Source organism: Ursus arctos, unplaced genomic scaffold, assembly GCF_023065955.2.
Source record: "Ursus arctos isolate Adak ecotype North America unplaced genomic scaffold, UrsArc2.0 scaffold_17, whole genome shotgun sequence".
NCBI lineage: Eukaryota > Metazoa > Chordata > Mammalia > Carnivora > Ursidae > Ursus > Ursus arctos.
In genome coordinates this window covers 14033341-14054293 of record NW_026622841.1, presented here as the reverse complement: position 1 = coordinate 14054293, position 20953 = coordinate 14033341, and the positions used below count along the sequence as shown (strand labels likewise).

The following is a 20953-nucleotide window of genomic DNA, read 5'->3' as shown; positions in this document are numbered from 1 at the left end:
CTGAAGCATTTCATTAACACGTTATATTTTTAAGCTTTTGAAGCATTTTCACAAGTGTCGTTACCATGGTTGAGCCCCAGAGCAACTGTGCAAGGTAGAAAGTTCCATCATCCCCATTTTACAGATGCAGAAACTGAGGTCCAGAGAGGTGAACTGATTTTTCCCAAGGTTACCCAGAGAACTGGCTGCAAAGCCTGAGCTGGGACCCAGACCTTGCCCGGAACGAGGTGTACTCTCCCCCCATGATGTCAACAGCTCAAAACCATTTCCCTGTTGACGCATCCCCAGAAAACGGAAGGCTGCTTGGCAAAGGGTTATTGGTCAGGGGAATGGAAAATTCCAAACAAAGCCAAAACTTTTAGTGAACTGTAGAATTTCTTGGAGTCATTGATCTAGATACAAGTGGCCCCGCAAATGAGAAGGAATGCAGGGCTGTTTCTGGTTTGCTTTTTAAATAAGCGTGGAATCCATTTATCCACACACACAGCTCTGGCTCCGTTAATAACCGGGGGGTCTGGGGTGCTCGACAGGATGCCTGCGCCTCCTTCCTGCTGCGGGGGTTGGGGGGAGTGGATCTATAAAAGCTCCGTGTTAGATGGAAAGGCGGCTGGGGCCGTGAAGGTCTGTCTTGATCACGAAGGAAAACCAAAAAGCATCTGGTGACCCATTTAGGCTTGAGTTTGCTTTCGGGCTTCTCCACCATCTGCGGACCGGCCCCGAGCCTCGCGTGGCCCGTGCACGCGCCCGGGGTCTGCGCGCGGTCTCCGTTCGCCTGCGCCCCGAGCAGGAGCGCCTTCGGGAAGCCACGGCCGACTGTTCCGCCTCTGGCTAGGCTGGTCATTATTTGTGGCTCCCGGACCTGTGTGCTGAAAAACATTTTCCATTCGGAGTTAAATCCGGCTGATTCCGCCGCCGCGTTTATGTGACGGGGCCTGTGTTTTCTCGCTGCAAAAAGAGATCAGTCTGTAATAACCGTTTCCATTTAGAGGGCACTTTGGGCTGAGAGGCGCGTCCGGAGCCACAATGCGTGGATGCTGCTTCTTTAGAACCAGCCACTTGCTCTCAGCAAACTGTCAAAATGACAGATGGGCTCTGGGCACAACCCCCACAGTCCCCTGGTAGAGGGAACGGCCTTAAAGACTGCCCGTTGGCCATCTCTTCCCGACCCCCCGTGAGAGAGGTTGCCCACACCTCAAGTTTAGACGCAAATTAGAGTCATCCCAGCTCATGGGAAAAGATTGGCTGGAGAAAAAGCAGAAATCACCAAGAAAAGTGATCATCAAGTTTATTTCTTCCAGTAGAACTCCTGTTACCAGGTGGAAATCTCTGACGGACGGGTGGGCACTGCCACAGTCCTCCCCTGCCCTCCCCTGCGGCCCGTGCGGCTCCCAGGGAATGTTCTCTGAAGCCTTCTACTGCAGGCCGACTTCCTCATTTTTTAGATAAGGAGACAGAGGTCTGGAGAGATGAGGCGGCCTGCTCAAAGGCTGACAGCCAGCGGCAGGGACAGTGTGGTGTCCGACAGGTCTCCTCCACTGAGGAGGGAATCAAGGGAGCAACAAAACAGCATTCGGGTTCCTCTTTGATCATGTCATTGTTCCCACTTTTCTCCTGAGCGGGAGACTCAGGAGATCTTCAACTTTGGTCCCTCTTCAGTGTGCTCCTTCCTGATCTCCCCTTAGTGGGGACCAGCATCTTTCCTTTTTACCCCTTGGACCTGGGTTGAAACGACATGACCTTTTGAGGACATGCAGAATCATCCAGCCCAGAACCTTCCCCTTTGTGAGTGGCAAAATAGACCTCCAGGGGACAGAGTCCAGGCCTTTGCCTAATGGTTGGGGGGGCACCTCCCCTGCCTCTGGGTCCCCCTCACTTCCCCGTGAGGGGCTCCTCTCTGCCCCACCTTCACCCAGGGACCTCTGTCTTCTTGTTGTGTTTGTCCGGAAGAAAGGAAGGAAGGAAGGAAGGAAGGAAGGAAGGAAGGAAGGAAGGAAGGAAGGAAGGAAGGAAGAAAGAAAGAAAGAAAGGAAGGAAGAAAGAAAAGCAAGCAATGTGAACATAAAATGTCAAGACCCAAGAAAACTGCAAGACCATCCTGCTTAACCAAGCATTTCTGGAAGGGAAGAGTCCTTTTGACTAATGTTTTCCGACGGTTTGCTCACTGTCCATTTGTCACCAGTTCTTGTTTGCCAGTCCCAAGCAGATCATTTATATGTGCCCAGAATCCCTGGGTAATGCGCATGCTGTAAAAATAAATAGAATAAATAAATTAGTTCTTGAGCTCCTCGAATAAATCCAGTTGAATTAAACATACCTAAAGTCACTCAGTCTTGAAGAGCAAAGTGAAGACTGCAATGAAACAGGCTTTTTGTTTGGGAAAAAGGGAGAAGAGGGGAAAAAACTTCACTCAAAGGCATGAAAAAATTTAAGAAACAAAGGGAGTCATATTTGCACAGAGAGTTAATCATTGTTATTTTCTAGAGGTTTTGTCTCCTGATTGTCTTTTCCCATGGCCTCAATTTCACCTTACATTTCTAGAAACTTCCATTGAAATTTGAATGCAGGTCTTTTCAAAAGTGGAGTCAGTGACAGTTACCTCACCGTTACTATATGTGCCCAAAGAGAAGATAAGATTATTTCAAAAAACTACCCCTCTGAACGGAGAAAGTAGCCCAAATTTTCACATCTTCATTGTCTTTCCTATTATGAGGTTTATATACTTCGAATAACAAAGCTCTACTGGATTAGGCACATGGGCTAGAAACGCACATGCCCCCCCCCACGCACACGCACGTGTGCACTGTCTTTGGTTGAGAGCTCACAGCATACCAGGCGCTGTTCTAAGTCCTTTAGTTGCATTAAACGTTTGAACCCTCACAACAGCCCTATAAATCATGTACCATTATGATCATTTCCATTGTAAAATGAGGAAACTGCTAGTTTTAAATTTTTTATAGAGGTCCCTGATAGAATTTTTTTTAAAAGGCACCTGAGATTTAAAATATATTGTACAATTGAGGTAAATTATATTTAAAGCAGACATTTGACATCTATGCCTATAAAAGTATATAATCCAAGTTGACCTAAACTGCATTTTTTTTTTAACTTCTCACTGGAAAGATAAGGTATCACCTTGTAATTTGGATGATTTTCTATTTGAGCACACGCAGTGTTTCCTGAGCACCTACTGTGTGCGGAGAACTGTCTGCAACTGCTGGGGGAGACCGATGTGTAACTGGCACCACCTTAAATCCAGTTACAGTCAATACTCATCACCCTCACACACACTCACCGATGCACACTCAGGCACACACTCACCCACACTCACACATTCATTCTCACACCTGTGCTATCACCAATGCACACTCATGCTCACACTCACACATTCATGCTCACACTCACACTTTCCCCACACTGCTCATACTCACACTCATGCTCACATACTTACACACATACATACATCCATGCTCACGCTCACCTATTCACACTCGCACACACACAGTCACACTCACACATATCCTCCCTTCCTCCTCCCAGAGCTGGGACCGGGCCGAGGCAACGGAGGCTTCTCAGAGTGAGCGCCTCCTTCCATGCCCAGCCCAGCAGCCTCACCTGTCTCCCCCTACTCCCGGCCCTGCCCTCTCCCTCCTCACACACACACCACACGCCATAATTACATACCACAAAATCAAGCATGTGTGCAATGAGCTATGGGGAATGCACAACATCTGTAGATGGTCAAGTGAGAGGGCTGGTATAGACGTGATATCAGTTAATTCCGATTAACAAGTGAAGTCACCAAGCCAGTCAGCCTCGAGCAGGAACATTTGAAGGAAGAGGAAATGACTGTACTGTAGGAAGACAGCTGAACAGGAGCAGCTCATTAAAACGGGCTTGATGGGCAGGAAAGAGAAAGCAAACTATTCCCCACAGCAGTGGCAAGAATCTAAGTGCGGAAAGTGATGAGATCTGCAAAGAAGAGAATCCCAGCCCCCGGGCACTCCAAAACCGGCCGTGCATCTGAACCCGACAGTGCTGAGCTATCCCAGCAGACGAGCTGACTCCCGTCCTCATTCGTTCAGCAAATACTCACTGAGCCTCCATCACTCCTCTGAGTGCTGGGCGGTGCAGTGCTGAGTGCCAGGCACAGATAGGTCCCCATCAGCAGCAGATCCAGGGCAGGATCAACATGGTCCCCTCTCGCTGTGCGCCGTGTTCAAATGCTCTTGTAGGAAGTCTTTTCCCGTGTAATCCCACACCCACTAACTGTGCTTCTCCAAAATTTACATATTCAATCCCTTTTTAAGATAAGATTTTATTTGTAAGTCATCTCTACCCCCAACGTGGGGCTCAAACTCACAACCCCAAGATCAAGAGTCACATGCTCTACTGACTGAGCCAGCCAGGCTCCCCTATCCTCTCTCTCTCTTTTTTTAAGCAGAACACCATTTTTCAGAACTATATAAACTGAAATCATTCTGAAATTAATAATGGTTTCCATAGAAATACAAGCCACCAAGTATCTGCTTTGGAAAAGGCTAGAGGAGCTGGGCTGAATTTGAGGAAGTGTAAAGGTTTTACTTTGGAATGAACGTTACCCTTCCGATGGCTGGGGGATGAGGCACCCTAGAATGGGGTAAAACCAGGGCCATTTCTTGGTTGGCTGACATAAAGCTAGGAAGGAGGTGTGATTTGTCCTAAATGGTGGTGGGAGGGGGTGTAATTTAACAGGGAACTCACCTGTGCAGTGGGGCCAATTGTGTTTAAAGTATATACGAATAGATAGAAATTTATAGAAGCATAGATAGTCCTTATATTGCTTATGCATTGAGTATATTGAAAGTAATTATACATGGGCGCCTGGGTGGCTCAGTTGGTTAAGCATCCAACTCTTGACTTTGGCTCAGGTCATGATCTCAGGGTCGTGAGATGGAGCCCTGCATCAGGCTCCATGCTCATCAGGGAGTCTGCTTGAGATTTTCTCTCTCCCTCTCCCTCTGCACACCACACCCCCCACTCCCGCCGCGCTCAAGCGTGTGCAGACATGCGCACGTGCTTTCTCTCTAAATAAATCTTTTTAAAAAAGTAATTATTACAACTATTGATTTCATCCCATGAAATTTATATTTCTATTAAAATGATCTTCTATGAAATGATAAGATAATTTATTTTTAATTTATGTATTTTGCATATACTCGTAAATTCCTTTATTTGTTAGCCTAATCCTCTATGTAGTGATGCTTAAAGTATGGCCCCCTGCCCACTGCAGGGCCAACAAGTCTTCCTAATGGGTTGCCCTTGACAATCCTAAAATTTTTTCTTAACTGCCCGAATGAGATCAACTCATTAATATCTGTCTACATGTTTTGCTACATTTGGTATTTTAAAACTAAATTAGTGCTTTTTAGACTTCAGAGAATTTGGGCATGGCTCCAGTTCAGTATCTTACTAACATTGCAAGGCTCCAATTGCATGTGTGCATATGCAAGTAGTTGGATTCCTACAATTTGGGGGAAGGATACATATTAATTATCAGGACTGCCTTGAATAATCATGTTCTTGTAATTGCTGCTCTTTTGCTTCTTAACAGCAAATTATTGTTAGTTTTGTTCATCATTATCAATTTAGTTTGTTGTGAGTTGTTTTTAACCCCATAGTATGTAGTAATGAATATTTATGAATTTTTAGGCTATAATTTTCCAAAATTACTCTGGTATGTATGCACCGTGTTCAAGTATGAATCATCCACTCCCTTATTACTAAAGCAGATGTATACATATTTCCCCCATGATTTGCTAATATGAGAACATTTCATCAGTAATGCGTGCAGTGCATGGAATTTTAGCAGGCAAATTACAATATAACATGAAAGTAAATCTAATAAAAGTATTGGGTTATTTTACACTTACATGTTATTGTCTTAAAAAAGCGAACATATAAGTAATGGTTTAATCTTATTGCATAAAAAGTAAGCGCCACACACACACACACACACACACACACACATTGCTATTTTTTTGCCCTATTTTGATTATCTGGAGCAGGACAAAATTGTGAATCATTATTCAAGGTCAATAGTGTCCAAACTGCTTTTTACCAGATGTTAATAGGTGTTCTGCAAACAACGGATTCTTTACTCACATAAATTGGGAGGAAGTGAGATGTATTACGTATCCTTTTTCCAGATTCGCGAAGCCCTTAAGCACACTGTGATGGTGACTTTTATGTGTCAACTGGGCCACGATGCCTAGATATTTGGTCAGACACTGGTCCGGATGTTGCTGTGAAGCTATTTTTCAGATGAGATTAACAGTTAAATCAGTGGACTTTGAGTAAAGCCCATTGTTCTCCCTAATGTGTGTGGGTCCATTCACTAAGTTGAAGACCTTAGGAGAAAAAATAGTGACCTCCGAGGAAGAGGGAATTCTGCCAGCATTTTGTTTTGGATTCAAGCTGCAACACCAACGCCTCTCTGGGTCTGCAGCCTACTGGCCTGCTCTGAAGATTGCCAGCTTCTCCACGTACGTGAGCCAATTCCTTAAAATAAATCTCTTTATAGATAAATAGACTGATATGATAGACTTATATAGACTTATGTACCTACATATACACATGTATGCATATTCTCATATAGATCTAGTGCACACACACACACACGCATCCTCTTGCTCTGTTTCTCTAGAGGACATGCCACCCATGTTAAAGGCTCTAGAAAGTTCTACAATTAAAAAAAAAATCCCTGTTCAACCCAGTGTTTTCCCAGTTTATTTAACCACAAAACCTTTTTCATATAATACCTACGACTATCTCAAATATAGCTTAGGGCGAGGTTTTTCTCAAGACTTGACCTTAGCCAGAGCTGATCTGTAGCCTCTGTCAGCAACATCAGACGCTAAACCCGTTCAACTCAGAAACGAATAGCATAACTATCAGCACAAAAGGCTCAACGCGGCCTTTTCTTCTGCACGTGGCGCGGGCAGGGGGAAACGGCCACGTGCCCGGTGGGCGCAGCAAGGGGAAATGTTCATTGCGGAGCCAGTTCCACATACTGCGATGTCTGATGAAAATAACTACTGGTGGAACGGACCCCATGGCTGGGCTTTTGTAAAATGCTCTTTTGTGGATATTTCTGGGGATTGGCAAGTCATCCTGAAATACCATCAATTACAGTGCAACGTGGCATAAGGCGACGCCCGAATGGCAGGGAGCCTGACAAGAAAAGCCGGCTCAGCCTCCATAAAAGGCATCAAGCCTCCTCTCTCTCTTATTTATTGTCCCTTCTTAAATGTGTTCTCACAAATGGTCCTCACTGACCCCAATTTATCCTTCAGATCTGGTTCTAGAAGCCAAAGCCTATTCTGACTAATCCCTTCCCCCAAACCCACCAGATCAGCCTGCCCTCTTCCCTGTCATGTGCGTTCAAACACCACGTACCCCTACATTGGACACAAACAGTGTTTATTTATTAATGCCTGTCTTCCCTCCAGGACTGTGAGGGCTGAGAGGACAGCGGCCGTCTCCATCTCGTTCATCAGGGCAGCTCGAGTGTCTGGCGAGCAGTGGGAATGCCGCGTGAAGGAGCGAGTCACCCGAGGAGAGCTTCCTCCTCCCTCGTTTCCCAAAGGAGTCTGTATCAATTATCCTTTCTTGGTAGCCCAATTGGTGTACTTTTCTCTACTTTGACCTATCTCTAAAGATCTTCACTCTTTCAACCTTTAAAAAAAATCTGTGCCAAGTCCACAAAATGTTCACATGGATGTGTAGGCACACGCACACACGTGCACGTCTGCGCACGCGTGCACATCTCTACATTCACTTATTCTTTGCAAATAATAATAAATACCTTCATTTATCGAGCGAAACAGTGTGAAGAGATGGGGAATGCAAGAAGCAGGAGGAGGAAAGAGAGACTGAATCCAATTACAGCTATATCATTTTCTGGGTCAAGTAGAATTGTGCAAAAGTTTTCAAACCTATAAAAAGAAAAGCAGAGGCCCAGTCTGGTTCTGGGATCAGTTCCTTCCCCCCCACCCCAGCTGTCATTTCTCCAGCCTAGTGCTACACTATGTACACTGAACATGGGTTTTTCTTCAAGAGTCATCGTTGGAAACAAAAGTATGGAGAAAAATAATGCATTGGCAGGTAAACAGGCTTTCATGTCAGAAAATTCAGCCGAATATTGGGAGGGGACACATATGAAAGGACTGAGGGTGAGGGTGGCATGCAGTGGGTGCCGGGCCTGGTTCCAATCACTCCGTGTACCCTCTACATCCCCTCCAGACCCTCAGTTACTCACATGCAGTACCCCTAGGCAGGGAGCGCCAGATTGGCAAAGACTTTGGAGTTGACACACGTTCCCCCCCGCCCCTTCCAACCCTACACCCAGAAGCACAAACTTGTGCTAGCTATCCAAATACAGCCCATCTGAAGAGGTTGCCAACCTGGGCCTCCCCAGGCAAGACATGCATGCAGGGTTCACCTGTGCTCCCCTCTCATTCACCCCGAGTTCCACTAAGTCTACAGAGAAGTCTCTAGATAAGGCTATAGGTACTATCCAGTAATGGCCTTGGAGAAGCGAAGACCTAGAAAAGCTAAGGTATTTAGTAAATGTCTTAAAGGCCTTTCTGCCCCTTTCTAGTTAACTCCTCTAGCTGGAAGAAAAGTTCAAGCACGAGGAAGCAGTTACAAGAAGGGAATCCCTACCCACCCCAACACACACACATGCCCACTCACTCTGAGACCAGGGAAAGCCACACAAGAAACTCTAAAATATGCTAAGTAAATGTCACATTTCCAAAAATCTGGACTCCCTAGTACAAAGCTTGCTTTTTGGTACAAGAAATGGGTATTGAATCACAGTAATCTCACACTTTTAAGACTATGGGGATTATTTTTTAATTGCCCAAAGAGAGCCAGGTCACGCTTATACTAGCATGCATGCATGATCCGATCATTGATAACCCCTTAATAAGGACTAGGCCACTTACTAAACTGACTTGAAATTCATTGATGTGATCCAGAGTTATTGAAAGACAGGATGCTTTTATCAAAAAAGGCTCTCCCGAACACTCTTTGTCCCACTGATGAAAACATGCACTGAAGGATACCTTTCCAGATTCAGAGCCAAGAGGCAGAGCACATTGCCTCTCCTATACAGGGGCCTGTGTGTTGTTCTACACACAGTACAATAAGACGGTCCGCCTGGGGCGAGACACACGCAATGCCATTTCTAAACAGTAGAAGGAGAAAGGCAGGGCCACCAGAAGTCAGGAAAACCCAAGCTGCAATACCATCCTTGGTCTTAGTAATTACAAACGCGTGCTTTGGCTTCTCGGAGGAGCCACTTGAAGGTCACCTCCACTTAAAATTCTTGGCTTGGTAACTCCTTGTTGCTTTATTACCCAAGTCCATTAAAATTCTTAGAGTAGCTGATGATGAAAATTCCAGCCAATTTTTTTTTCTCCATGGAGTGGGAAGAAAAACAAAAACAAAAACAAAAAAACCAACACATGAGTCTATTTGAAATCGTTTTATGAATTTTAATCATAGCAAATGTGTTTTAACAGTAGTCATAAAATCAACATTACCACATGTACAAAGGACAAGACACCAGTTCAGCATACAAAAATACCATATATTAAAATTGGGTTCATTGGAAAAACTCAGGACTTGCTAAGACACCATCTACACCAGAGAGAGCAAGCAAGAATGCTTTAAGACATTCAGATTTATAAACAGCAGCTTGATATCCCCCTTAGAAAGTCAATTATTTGGCAACATTTGAACAATATTTTCTACACAGCCCAGCAGCTCATTTATTTGTAGGGCTATTTGGCCCTTTAAAAGAAAAGCTCCTAAAATAAATCATCCACATAATTATAAATGAAACATGTCAAGGACTTGAGTTAGCCTCTGAGCAGCATTCATCTAGCCATCTGACTGGAGTATTAGTTATCAAGAGGGCCAGGGAACCCACCAGTGCGGCTGGAAGACGGGCAGGAACCCTGCAGAGCAGCTACACGGCTTACTTGGGGGGAGTCTGTACCCACCCCAAGCTGAAACCAGCCTCCCCACCTGCAACTGTCAAGCGAGGCAAACAGGAACAAGTGGTAGAATAAAGATAATACAATAAATGACAACAGCCAGGATTGAAAACCAAGATATTCTTGAACGAGTCTTCCCAATAGTATCGACCTACTCAAGTCGGGATACATCCACAGGCTTGGCCACCACATTCCACTGCTAAGAGGGTGTCCAATTAGAGTTTGTCTGTCATGACTCAGCAACCGACCCTAGAGCAGGCACTGAGATTGTCTAGTGTGTAGACAACCCAGGGGGGCCTCCTTGGATCCTCTCCTCGGCCGAGCCCATTCCCCATAGGTCTTCAACTTAAAACATCTGGCTTTGAATTTGGTAGGCCATTCTAGAATGACAGATTGTGCTTGTCTAAGTTATTCCTAGTCTTCAGCTGGTTTCTGCCACAACTGAACATCGGCTCCTATATATTTTGTTCTCCACCCATGATCCCATTACCGATTTCTCTCTTTTCATGCAAATATTTTCTCACTGTCTTGGGCACATCTATCTATTGTTAGAGACCCGAGGCCATGTCTCCACTGCTCCCACACAGGATCTGTCTCTCAGCCAGAAAATCAGACCAGGAGTTTCCTGAAGCACCGTGTACGATAGCAGCTGCTGTCTTCCCACTGTTTAGAGATGACATAGACTGAGGTCGATACCTGTTCCCCTTCAAGGGGACATCTCCCTCCTCTTTTTCCTCCTCCTTACAGCCCATGCTCCTTTACCACCTCACATTCAATCGTCTACTTCCAGATTCTCAAAAAGCAAATGTCAAATTAAAAATGGAACATCCCTTTGGGAAACTCTTGTTAGAACAACCCAGTAACTCACAGGGAGAATACAGAAAACTTTCACACAGGCTACTAGCCCCACATCCCGCGGTGATGAATTTAGAGCAGCGTTCTAGAACAGGGACAACTATAAGAGAGCACCCCCAGAAAAACAAAGTGCATGCTGTTGCAGACTTCAAGAGACTCCTCTGTACTTTGCCCCAAATATTACTGATTGTCCCAAAAAGATCATAATATGAATAGTATCAAAAATCTTAGATGAGGGTTTTCAAGCACCACTACATCATAAGTGAGATATATATAGTGGGATACCCCAGGCAGTGAATCCTGAAAAAAAAAAAAAAAAAATCCATTGGCCCAACTGTGCAAGGAAACTTGTGCAGAAAAATTGGAGCTATGTTGCAAGAGTTCAGGAATAATGGTACTCCAACCACGATGCTTGAGCAGAGCCAAAAAACAAGCCATTTGAAAGACGGAAATTAAATGCCCCACCTGCTTATGTTCTTCAATCACCAATGGCTCTCCAATAAAATGTATACAGTAGAACCCACTTCTTCATGTTTGAAGCCTCAAGGGTTTATTTATCTTGACATTCCCAAAGGTGGTTGGTTTGATAGAATGTATGCAGCCTATAGCATTTGTTAAGAAAATAACATCTAAATTCAACATTATATAACCCACAAATTGGAAAACATGACTAACAACATTTTTTATTTGATTTTTACCTCCTGTTACAGCTAAGTCGTGTGTGTGTGTCTATCTACATATATGTCTATACCTATATGTGCAGATACAGATACATATCTATTTACAGCGAATCGTGTCAGAAAAAATCAATGGCTTGAATTTCCACTTATTTTTTAGAAGTATTTCATGCTTAATACAATTTAACTGATCTTCATTGCTTTTGAGATAGATGACTACTTTCAACACAGCTACTGAATTTTCTTGATTACTTCATTCTTTTTTGGACCTTCTGTTTGAGTAGGGGTTACCTTGTAAGTGAGGTTTTACTGGGAATGATGGAAATGGCAAGAACCAGTTTCTCCTTCCAGATCAAGGATGACAGATCAACCGACTGGCGACACGTCTTGTGTGGAAACAACACTCTGATTGGCAGCATCATTCTTTTAGGAGAAGATAGAAATTCAAACCTTTTTGATATCACTCTTCTCATACCAATAATCTCTGGGCCTCTAAATTCCTCTTAAGTCTAAAGAAAAACTACCATTTTGCCAAAAAAAAAAAAAAAGAAAATTAAATAATTTTAAAAGATAAGCTAAAAAGGTCATGTCCACTGGCGAGTTCTAGAAAAAAAAATTCACCCGATTTTGCTAAATTGAGACAAATGCAATGTTTCCGTTACATTCAGAAACAATGAAAAGCAGACTAGCCCATTTTGACACAGCACAGGATTTCAAATAAGGCAATGGGAACTCTTCAAATCAAAATCTAGACTGGAATAAATACCATACTATCAGGAAGAGTCTCATCTTTCTATGAAAATATATCACAAACTGAATTTTCTGCTTTCCTTTACTCACTTCAAAAGCAATTTTAGTAACTTTAATAACCCTCAAGTCTTTAAATTCCATGGGCAATATTTCTTAATGTAAAAAAAAAAAAAAGCCTTTGTGCAAGGCTGCAAATTTGCAATTTGTTCATGATAAGGGATAAAAGGAAAAACCGAACAAGTCTACAACAGTGTGAAATCTCACTCTAAAAACAGTACCTGTGCTGTAGTCTGGCATCGGAAAAAGGGTGCCCACATATGCCCACACCAAACACAAGCCGAGCTGGCAGACTTCAAGGGCAAACAAAAGCCCTCTATGAACACTGCAAAACACGACTGCTCTTACGTTTCACACCTTACTAATGCAGTGATGAAGTCTGGGTAAGACGCTCGACGCGAAAAGGAATTTCATTAAGTTTTTTTTTTTTTTCTTTTTTTCTGTAACACTTACTTTTTGGCCATAAGACCCTAAACACAGTTTCACAGTACAGGTCATGCATAGCTTGCAAGTCAAACGTTTTTATAGCTACTGTCTAACTACTATTTTTGGACAATAGATTCACATGCAGCTAATGAGCCCAGAAAAGGGGCTTCATAAAGCACTCTTTCAGCTTCACTGACCATTCTTTGGCCCAAAGTATGTAAGTAATAACCCCAAAGGGCAATCAATGAATTTTAATCATCGTACTTGAGATCATACGCTTTTTAAGCCCAGAAGGATTTTTTTAGCCAACTGCATGTTACTAAACCATAAACTGTCTTCTTAGCCTTACTCTGTTACACTGTTAACACTGTCATGCTAGCTCCCACTGCGCGGCCCTCCAGAAGTGCATGGTCCAATACGGTAGCTACTAGCCACATGTGAGTGACTATGTTTAAATAACTTAAAATTAAATAAAATACAAAATCCAGTTCCTCAGTCATACTAACCCCACTTCAGCTGCCCACTAGCCAATGTGGCCAGTGGCCACTATATTGGACCACATAGGTCATAGAACATTCCCATCATTGGAGAAAGATCTATTGAACAGACGAGATCTCAAAGGCTGCACCAGCACATGGGTTAACCTTCAAGGGACCTACTTTTAAGTCATGCTCAAGATTGAACTTAATTATATTTGTAAAGAAAATACCTTTTAGCTTTCTAATCATAAAGTACGACTGAAACTGAGAACCAGTTTGCCTTTTCATCACAACTTATGCCCCAGGTCATTATACAAAAATTTCCCAAAGACAATGCTTTTTGATAGCATACTTGGCTCTACTTAACATATTAAGCATTTTCTTGCTTATGTCAAGATCATTAATAAAGATGAAAATTCATGCTTCTTAAAGTTTACTATTTACACGACACTCACTGTCCTTTACATAAGGGAAGGGGGGAACCAATGGTTTGCAATTTTAAAAATCCAAATCACATCATTTTTATTAAATGTCTATACTCATCCTTAAAGCAACCCTCCTTTCATTTCCCAGAGAGGTAGACGCTAACTAAAACAGATATATATATTAAAAAAACAAAAACAAGAAACTAAAGCAATATTGAGTTAGTAAAGGGTATTCACCCACCCTCCAAAAGATCATAGCCCAATAGAGAGGTCAACAGGCCTAGGAAGGAGCAAGAGAAACTCCAACGCAGTTCTTGTCCCCCTTTTGCTGCAGAATTACGAGGGGCCACAGACCTCTGTGCGCCTCCACGGACTCACATACAAAACGAAGCCATCAGAAGTTGCTTTCAGCTCTGACTTCCTGTGCTTTCAGTTGTGATTGTTTTCACTGATGTGCAACTGTGCATTCTGGCTGACTGTGTCACAGGGCTTTTGTCACAGGGGGCAGATGAGTTGTTCGTGTCGTGGGGAAATGCCAGAAGAGGCCAGAGCGACGGAATGCCAACTAACATGGAAACATCAAGTCTACACAAATTCTATCTGCAGGCTGAGATATGACACACACACACACACAGGTGTGCACAACTGCACACTTTAACAAGCAATGCACGAATAACTGCAGGCAGGATCCACTTAAACAATATTCCTTAGGTCAGTAAGACGCACGCACACAATTCTGATTTTGGTGTTACTGTTACCTTAACCTGTAAAGTCAAGAATCTATCACAGAGCTGATTAAGTTTGCGCTGCTTTACTGCCGCTCTAGCACGGGATTGTTTTGAAGTTACGTGGACATTTTTACTCTACGGCTTTGCACTAAGAAATACAGGGCACGCTATCACCACACAGGTTAGTGTCTATATATAACCTACTTAACACATAGAACTCTAGGACATACTACACTACAGGGCCAGTCATTTCATACTGTACATAAACAGATGTAGATATCATTCACAAAATTAACTCAAATATGGCCTGGCTGAAAATTGCAAGGGTAAAGTCCGTTTGAAATGTAGCATTCTTAATGCAACATTTTCTGTGGGGTTTTTTCCTCCAAGAGGAATAGAAATTAGGTCAGACATGCATCACAGAAGTCTGGCAGAGTTTGAGAAACTGACACTAACCCAACAGTATATTATGTTACGTAAGAGAGGATAGAATTCAGCTAATATGATACCTAAATTATTAATACCAAATAAACCCTAGATTATTTGTTGTATAACGCCCAATAGCTTACACAATAAAATGACATTTTAACCTAATTTCTACTTTAAGCTTTCAAATACACTTGCTTCATGAATTCCATAAAAGAAATTAGAAGAGAATTGTAAAGCTCACAGCTATTTCTGAATGCACACGCATCCAGGCACAGGAATTTACCACGTGACGCCAACAGATCTGTCTTCACCAGCGTCTGCAGACCACCACACATTTAAGAATATTTGAGAATTTATGATGAGCTGATCCACTTAAATTGGGAATGTGAGTTGTTAGTTTACCTTGTCACTTTTCTCAATAAAAACGTATTTTGAAATACAAGAGATTTTCTCACTTATACCAACAAGCGGAAACTGGACTCCTAAACCGTTTAACTCCCACGGAACGACATCCTTCAAAAAGTCATCATGGACTGTCTATTAAAATGTCAGTCCGGGTTTGTCATCGATGAACAACACTCATATCTATCACGATACCTCTAAACCGGGAGAAAAGACAGAATCTTCTGTTAGTCTCCATTTGTGCCTCACAGAATACAGGACTTGAATACACAGAAGAGGAGCAAATGTTGGAAGAGACGAGTGTGTGACACTTCACTGGGCAGGTCCCGGCGCTCGAGAGGTGGCCACCAAGTCAGACCCTGGACTCATTCAGGCCCACAAAGTCTTACTCCTGGGATTCTTCTGAAAAGATTCAAAACCTGAGGTAAATCAAATCACACACACACACACACACACACACACACACACACACACTATTTACATTTAAAATTCTTATTTCATGAGATGGCTTGAGAAAAACTGGCACATAGGGTTCCTATGGGATTAGGCATTTCTCATCATTACTCAGTTTATTGCTCCCCTGTTGGGCTTTCAGTTTAATAAACATGTAGCGAGCTCTAATTACAAGGGAAGAAAAATGAAGGTACATAACAAAACACAACACATTGGAAACACGTGTTCAGATATCTTCTTCAAAAAAAAAAAAATGACCGTCCACTTCACTTATTTTAATTTGGGTGCCATTCAAAAAGTATAAAAAGCCTTAGCAACTAAATGAAGACTGGATTTCCATTAAAAAGGGATAAGAAACCAGCACTGCATGTCGTCGCTGAATTTTTACGTGGATTCTCAGGTTTAATTCTATTTGTATACATAGCATCTTTGTGTTAATCTACCACATTTAGAGAAGATCACATTGTATGCACTTGCACGGTTTAACGTCTAAGTAGAATACGTCTATCTCGTAACATGATTTTGAAAAATCATAAATTACAGTCCATTTAATAAGTGATTATGAGGATGCATGCAATCGTCTTCGAAGCCGTTGCCACCAATACTCAGAATGATTTGCCTGGTATCTCGCTGAGACCTCACGTCTGCCCTTCGTGTCTGTCTCCGGTTAATCAAGTGGCAGCCCAGAGGCCTGCGCTGGCACCAAAAGATCAGCGTCGCCCCCCATCTTCTCGCTGCGATCCCATCACCAACACCTGGTTCAACCCCGAGTTGGCACCCACGAGAGACTCCCCCTGCAGCTCTGCTCAGCCACAGGAGATCACAGTGAAGCGCTTAGAAATGCAAGACATGTTGTGCAGCACGATGCCCAGCAGGAAGACGAGGACGCAGGCCACCAGGATCACAGTGCACACCCCGGACCACGTGGAGCTTTTCGCCACGCCACGCCTGTCTGGCTCCTCCTCCACCGCCTCCTGGGGCGCCCCGCCCTGCAGAGGCTGCTGTTCCGCCGGGATGGTCACCACGGTGACGGACTTCTGCTGGCTCCCGGGCAGCAGGCGGCAGCCCATGTCTCCGGGCAGCAGTGCTCGCTCTTTGGAGATGGGCAGGGGCAGCATGTAGCACCCATTGCTGGGAAGTTTGATGAAGACTGGGGTGTGCTCGGACGCGTGCGGGATGGCGATGACCGCAAGGACCTCGGGGTCGTCGGGAAGCTGTGACACGGAGAAGCCCGGGGGCAGCTTGGTGATGCCCCGGCACCAGGGGCACCTCACGTCCTTCTGGCTCGTCCTCATCTGCTGGAGGCACACCGAGCAGCAGGTGTGTTTGCAATCCAGCAACTTGGGCCTTCGCCGGGGGCTGTAGTAATTGAAACAGATCTGACATTCCAGCAAGGAATCTTGGGAGAGCGTCTCCATCGTGGCCGGGAAGCAGGAAGGTCAAGGCCAAGGGGAAGGCGCTTGTTCTCAGGGGCCGGCACTCCCACGCCTTCCTTCCTGTCTTTCCAGAGTCGTGAGGTGGTCAGGGAGCTCACAGGCATAGAGCATACTCAAGAGTGTTCATTTCTGAAGAAGACAAAAAAAAATGCAGAAAAGTTAATTATTTCAAATAGGCTGAGATGTCAGCATATCTGCCGGAGTTCAAAAGTCTTGACACTGGGTCAAAAACGTAAAAATTTCCCACTCGAGGGAGATTACAGGAGTCCGGCCGGTGATGCCCAGTGGAAGGTAAATGAGTTGTCAGGTGGCTTCTTACGGTAAATACTTTGCTCATTTCTAAAGGGAATGCCTTCATGGGGGTACGCAATGCCCCATATTTCATAAAGAGGGAGTCTTGATTCTGTTTTGTGTATTTCGATGGACCCTGGCTTGTTCTTCTAAAATACACTGGAGAAATCCTCTTGCTTCCAACAACTTTGTAGCATCTCCTAGAAGTACATTTCTTTCCTTAGACCCTCTGGTCTTCTTTTCCTGACTCTACTTACCCTCCTGTAAGTATTCATTGCCAGATTCAGGCAACTTCCCAAATCTAGGGACTCCGAGTAACTAGTTCGCTCATTTTATATGGGTCAGGACTATTCCTCTCTCATAGGAAATTAAAACAGTGCCGCCAAAGAAGCTCACACAGGCCTCTGTTCTTGCCCCCCAGCCCTCAAAATCACTGAAGCAAAGTCATTCTTGTCATCTGGTTTTAAAAGACACAAAAATTCAGAACAACAGCAACAAACACCAGCCGCAGCAGTGAACCTTCAGGCAGCAGGGGTCACAAAGGCACACAAGGACCACTAGTATTTTTTAGTCAGTTCTTTGAATTTCATTACTATTTAGGCTTGCACCAAGTAACGGGACCACAGGCAAATACTATTAACTCGCCAGTCTTAATCAAGTATTGTCTAGCAAGAGGCTACCAGAGAAGACTGGCAGGCAGCCCCCACCATAAAACAGAAATAGTGCTCACCTCCTGGTATTGAAAGGAAGTCGAGTAACTTAGTTTGGCTTAACTGGGGCTTGAGGAACCCCTCAGTGCTCCAGTGTTTCAGTGAAGGCTGCCCAACTCCTATTGAGAAATGTCCAAATTACGTGTCTCTGGATGGAGTCACAATGACTCTGGAAAGAGCTACCCAACCACTATTGTAAAAATAATTGCCAGTCACTGAACCCCACCCACTCCCAGAGCCAGGAGCTCATAACATGGAAAAGCTCCAGCATGTTTCTTAAAAAGCAAACCTTTTTCTAACTTCCTTGGTGAAATTAAGAATGTACTCCTTGCCAATGATATGATTTGTTAACATCAGAAATGCGGAAAAAAAGTTGAAAGCAAAAAATAATCACTGGTAAAAATTAACAAGGACAGTCAAAAAGAGCAACATATTGTAAGACATTTTAGCGGTAGTAAGAGTGCCTAGATTAAATTACTAAAAGTCAAATAGAATCATACAGCATTCAGAAAGTTCATATCATAATCAACTGCTTATCTATCCACTAATTCAAGAAATGTTTATTGGATAATTGAAATTTGCTAAGGATAGAACTCAAATGTTCTCACTGAAAAAAAAAATATATGAGGTGATGGACATGTTAATCAGCTAGTTGCGGGGGGGGGGTCCCTTCACAAAGTACATATACAAATCACCACCACACGCACCTTAAATATCTTACAATTTTGTCGGTTATACCTCAATAAAGCTGAAACAAGTAAAAATTAAAGAAATGTCTGTGGAGCAGCTATCACGAACAAAGCACAATGCTAACTACTCTAGAGCGTAACGATGAATTAGATCCAAATCCCACTCTTAAGCAGTTTGAGGTTAGGTAAGAAAGAAGCACGAACAGGTTTCTTCTCCATTCATTTACTCATTCAAATTCTTATGGAACCTCTGCCGTCTGTCAAGTGTTATGGTATTTGTTTTTGTCCCTTGGCACTAAGACCTTGTCACTGCCCACAAGAAACGCCCAGCCTAGCGTATGCAGTTACTCACGTAAACAGTTGTAATGTAAATACAGAGTGATACAGGCCACACAGGAGCAGGGGGAATCGGGGAGGGCTCAATGAAAGATCTGGATTACGGAGAGGATCTAGACATGTGACATCAGCAGGCAGTTTATTTTCAGGTTCAGAAGTCGGTGTGAGCAAAGGAGAGACGGGGAGCAATTACAGAATTATTTCTAGACTCTACCTGTGGCACTGGCTAGAGGGTTTTTTTCCTAATATGAGAGTAACTTAAAAATGCCCACTCCAAGAGTTTAATAGTTTTAGCTTTGATGTTTAGGTTTCTGAAACAGACGCCTTTAAATTTTTTATTATTTTTTTAAGATTTTATTTTTACGCCCAGTGTGGGGCTCAAACTTACAGCCCCAAGGTCAAGAGTCTCAGGTTCCACCAGCTGAGCCAGCCAGGCACCCCCAGATGCCTTTTAAAGAAACGGAATTCTTATAGAACCTGCAAGCATCTTCCCACTGGCCCAGCCAGAGAGCACAGTCCTTCGGGGAGGGGAGAGGTGAGCATGGCCGGGCACAGACCACGCACCGTGGACAGCCTCGAGTCCCAGGCCAAGGATGTGGGACTTTCTAGTGAATGATGGAAAAACACCAGAGAGGTTGAGAGTATGAGAATGAGGAGTGTCTGGGTGGCTCAGGCCTTTGGCTCAGGTCATGATCCTGGGGTGCCTGGGATTGAGCTCCATGTGGGGCTCCATGCTCAGTAGGGAGTCTGCTTCTCCCTCTCCCTCTGCTCTTCCCCATCTCCATCCCCCCTCATTCTCTCTCCAATAAATAAATAAAATCTTAAAAAAAAAAAGAGTATGAGAATGATTCATTAGGTAGTCACATTCGGGATAGATTAGAAAGACCTGCTGGGAAGCTATTATAATATTAGACAAGAGGTAACGAGTCGTTGAAGGAAAGACTGGCAATTAGGATGAAGAGATGAGAGGTGCCAAGCGGTTCTAGAGAAGCCGAGTGGGATCTGGCAGTGAATTACAATGTGCCGTACAGCAGGGAGAAGGCACAGGTGACGTCTGGAGAGGAGGGTGGCATCATTAAGAGCCACAGGGATCCCGAGAGAATGACAGTGAGTTCTGCTTGGGCCCTATTCCAGTTGAGGTACTGGGAAGATACACGAAGTAAGTTATTCAGGAAGATAGGCAAGAGTTGGAAAAAAGCTGAAAATGTGGGACTGATATTGTACAGAAGAGTTAGGTGTGGACCTGGGAGACCCAGGGGATGTCCACAGAGAAGAGCTATCAGCCAGAGACAACAGAACAGAACAGAGAGACACCCTTGGGGAACACACAGCTGTATCTGGTGGAAAGGAAGAACTGGGACAGAAGAAGAAGGAAAGCCATCAACATATCTCAGCACGCATCCTTGGCAAAAAAAAAAAAAAAAAAAAAAAAAAAGGCCTGAGCAGCATAAGGTTATGGAGAGGGAACCTCAGGCTTCGGTGCCCAAGAGGTCCTTAGTCTCTTTCAGAGTGTTTTCAGTGGTGTATCAGGGAGATGACAGAGACGGCAGGGATGCTGCAATGGGCGCACGGTGTCCCTTCTGAGGTGGTGTGAGGCGAAGAGGCAGGCCAGTAGCTGAGAGGGCGAGGAATCAAACCCTTTGTTTTGAGAACAGAGAAATGTGAGCAAAGAGAAGCAGAGGACGCAGGAGTGCGCCAAGCCACAGGGTCTGAGCCGTGCTGTCCCACACCAACGCCGTGACCGCCAGCCACAGGTGCAGGCGAAGG

The 20953-nt window shown here is 44.0% G+C and overlaps 1 protein-coding gene across 10 annotated transcripts in view; it reads right to left on the bottom strand.

Annotated features, from left to right (window-relative positions):
• Positions 1-9518: 9518 nt before the first annotated feature.
• RNF152 (ring finger protein 152) overlaps positions 9519-20953 on the bottom strand; it is a 73027-nt gene continuing 61592 nt past the window's right edge. For all 10 annotated transcript variants that reach the window (XM_057313359.1, XM_026496419.4, XM_026496417.4 and 7 more), the window contains one exon: positions 9519-17289. In XM_057313359.1, coding sequence (XP_057169342.1) covers positions 16531-17142 — 612 coding nt within the window. In that variant the 5' untranslated portion in view covers positions 17143-17289 and the 3' untranslated portion in view covers positions 9519-16530. The remainder of the gene's footprint in view (positions 17290-20953) is intronic.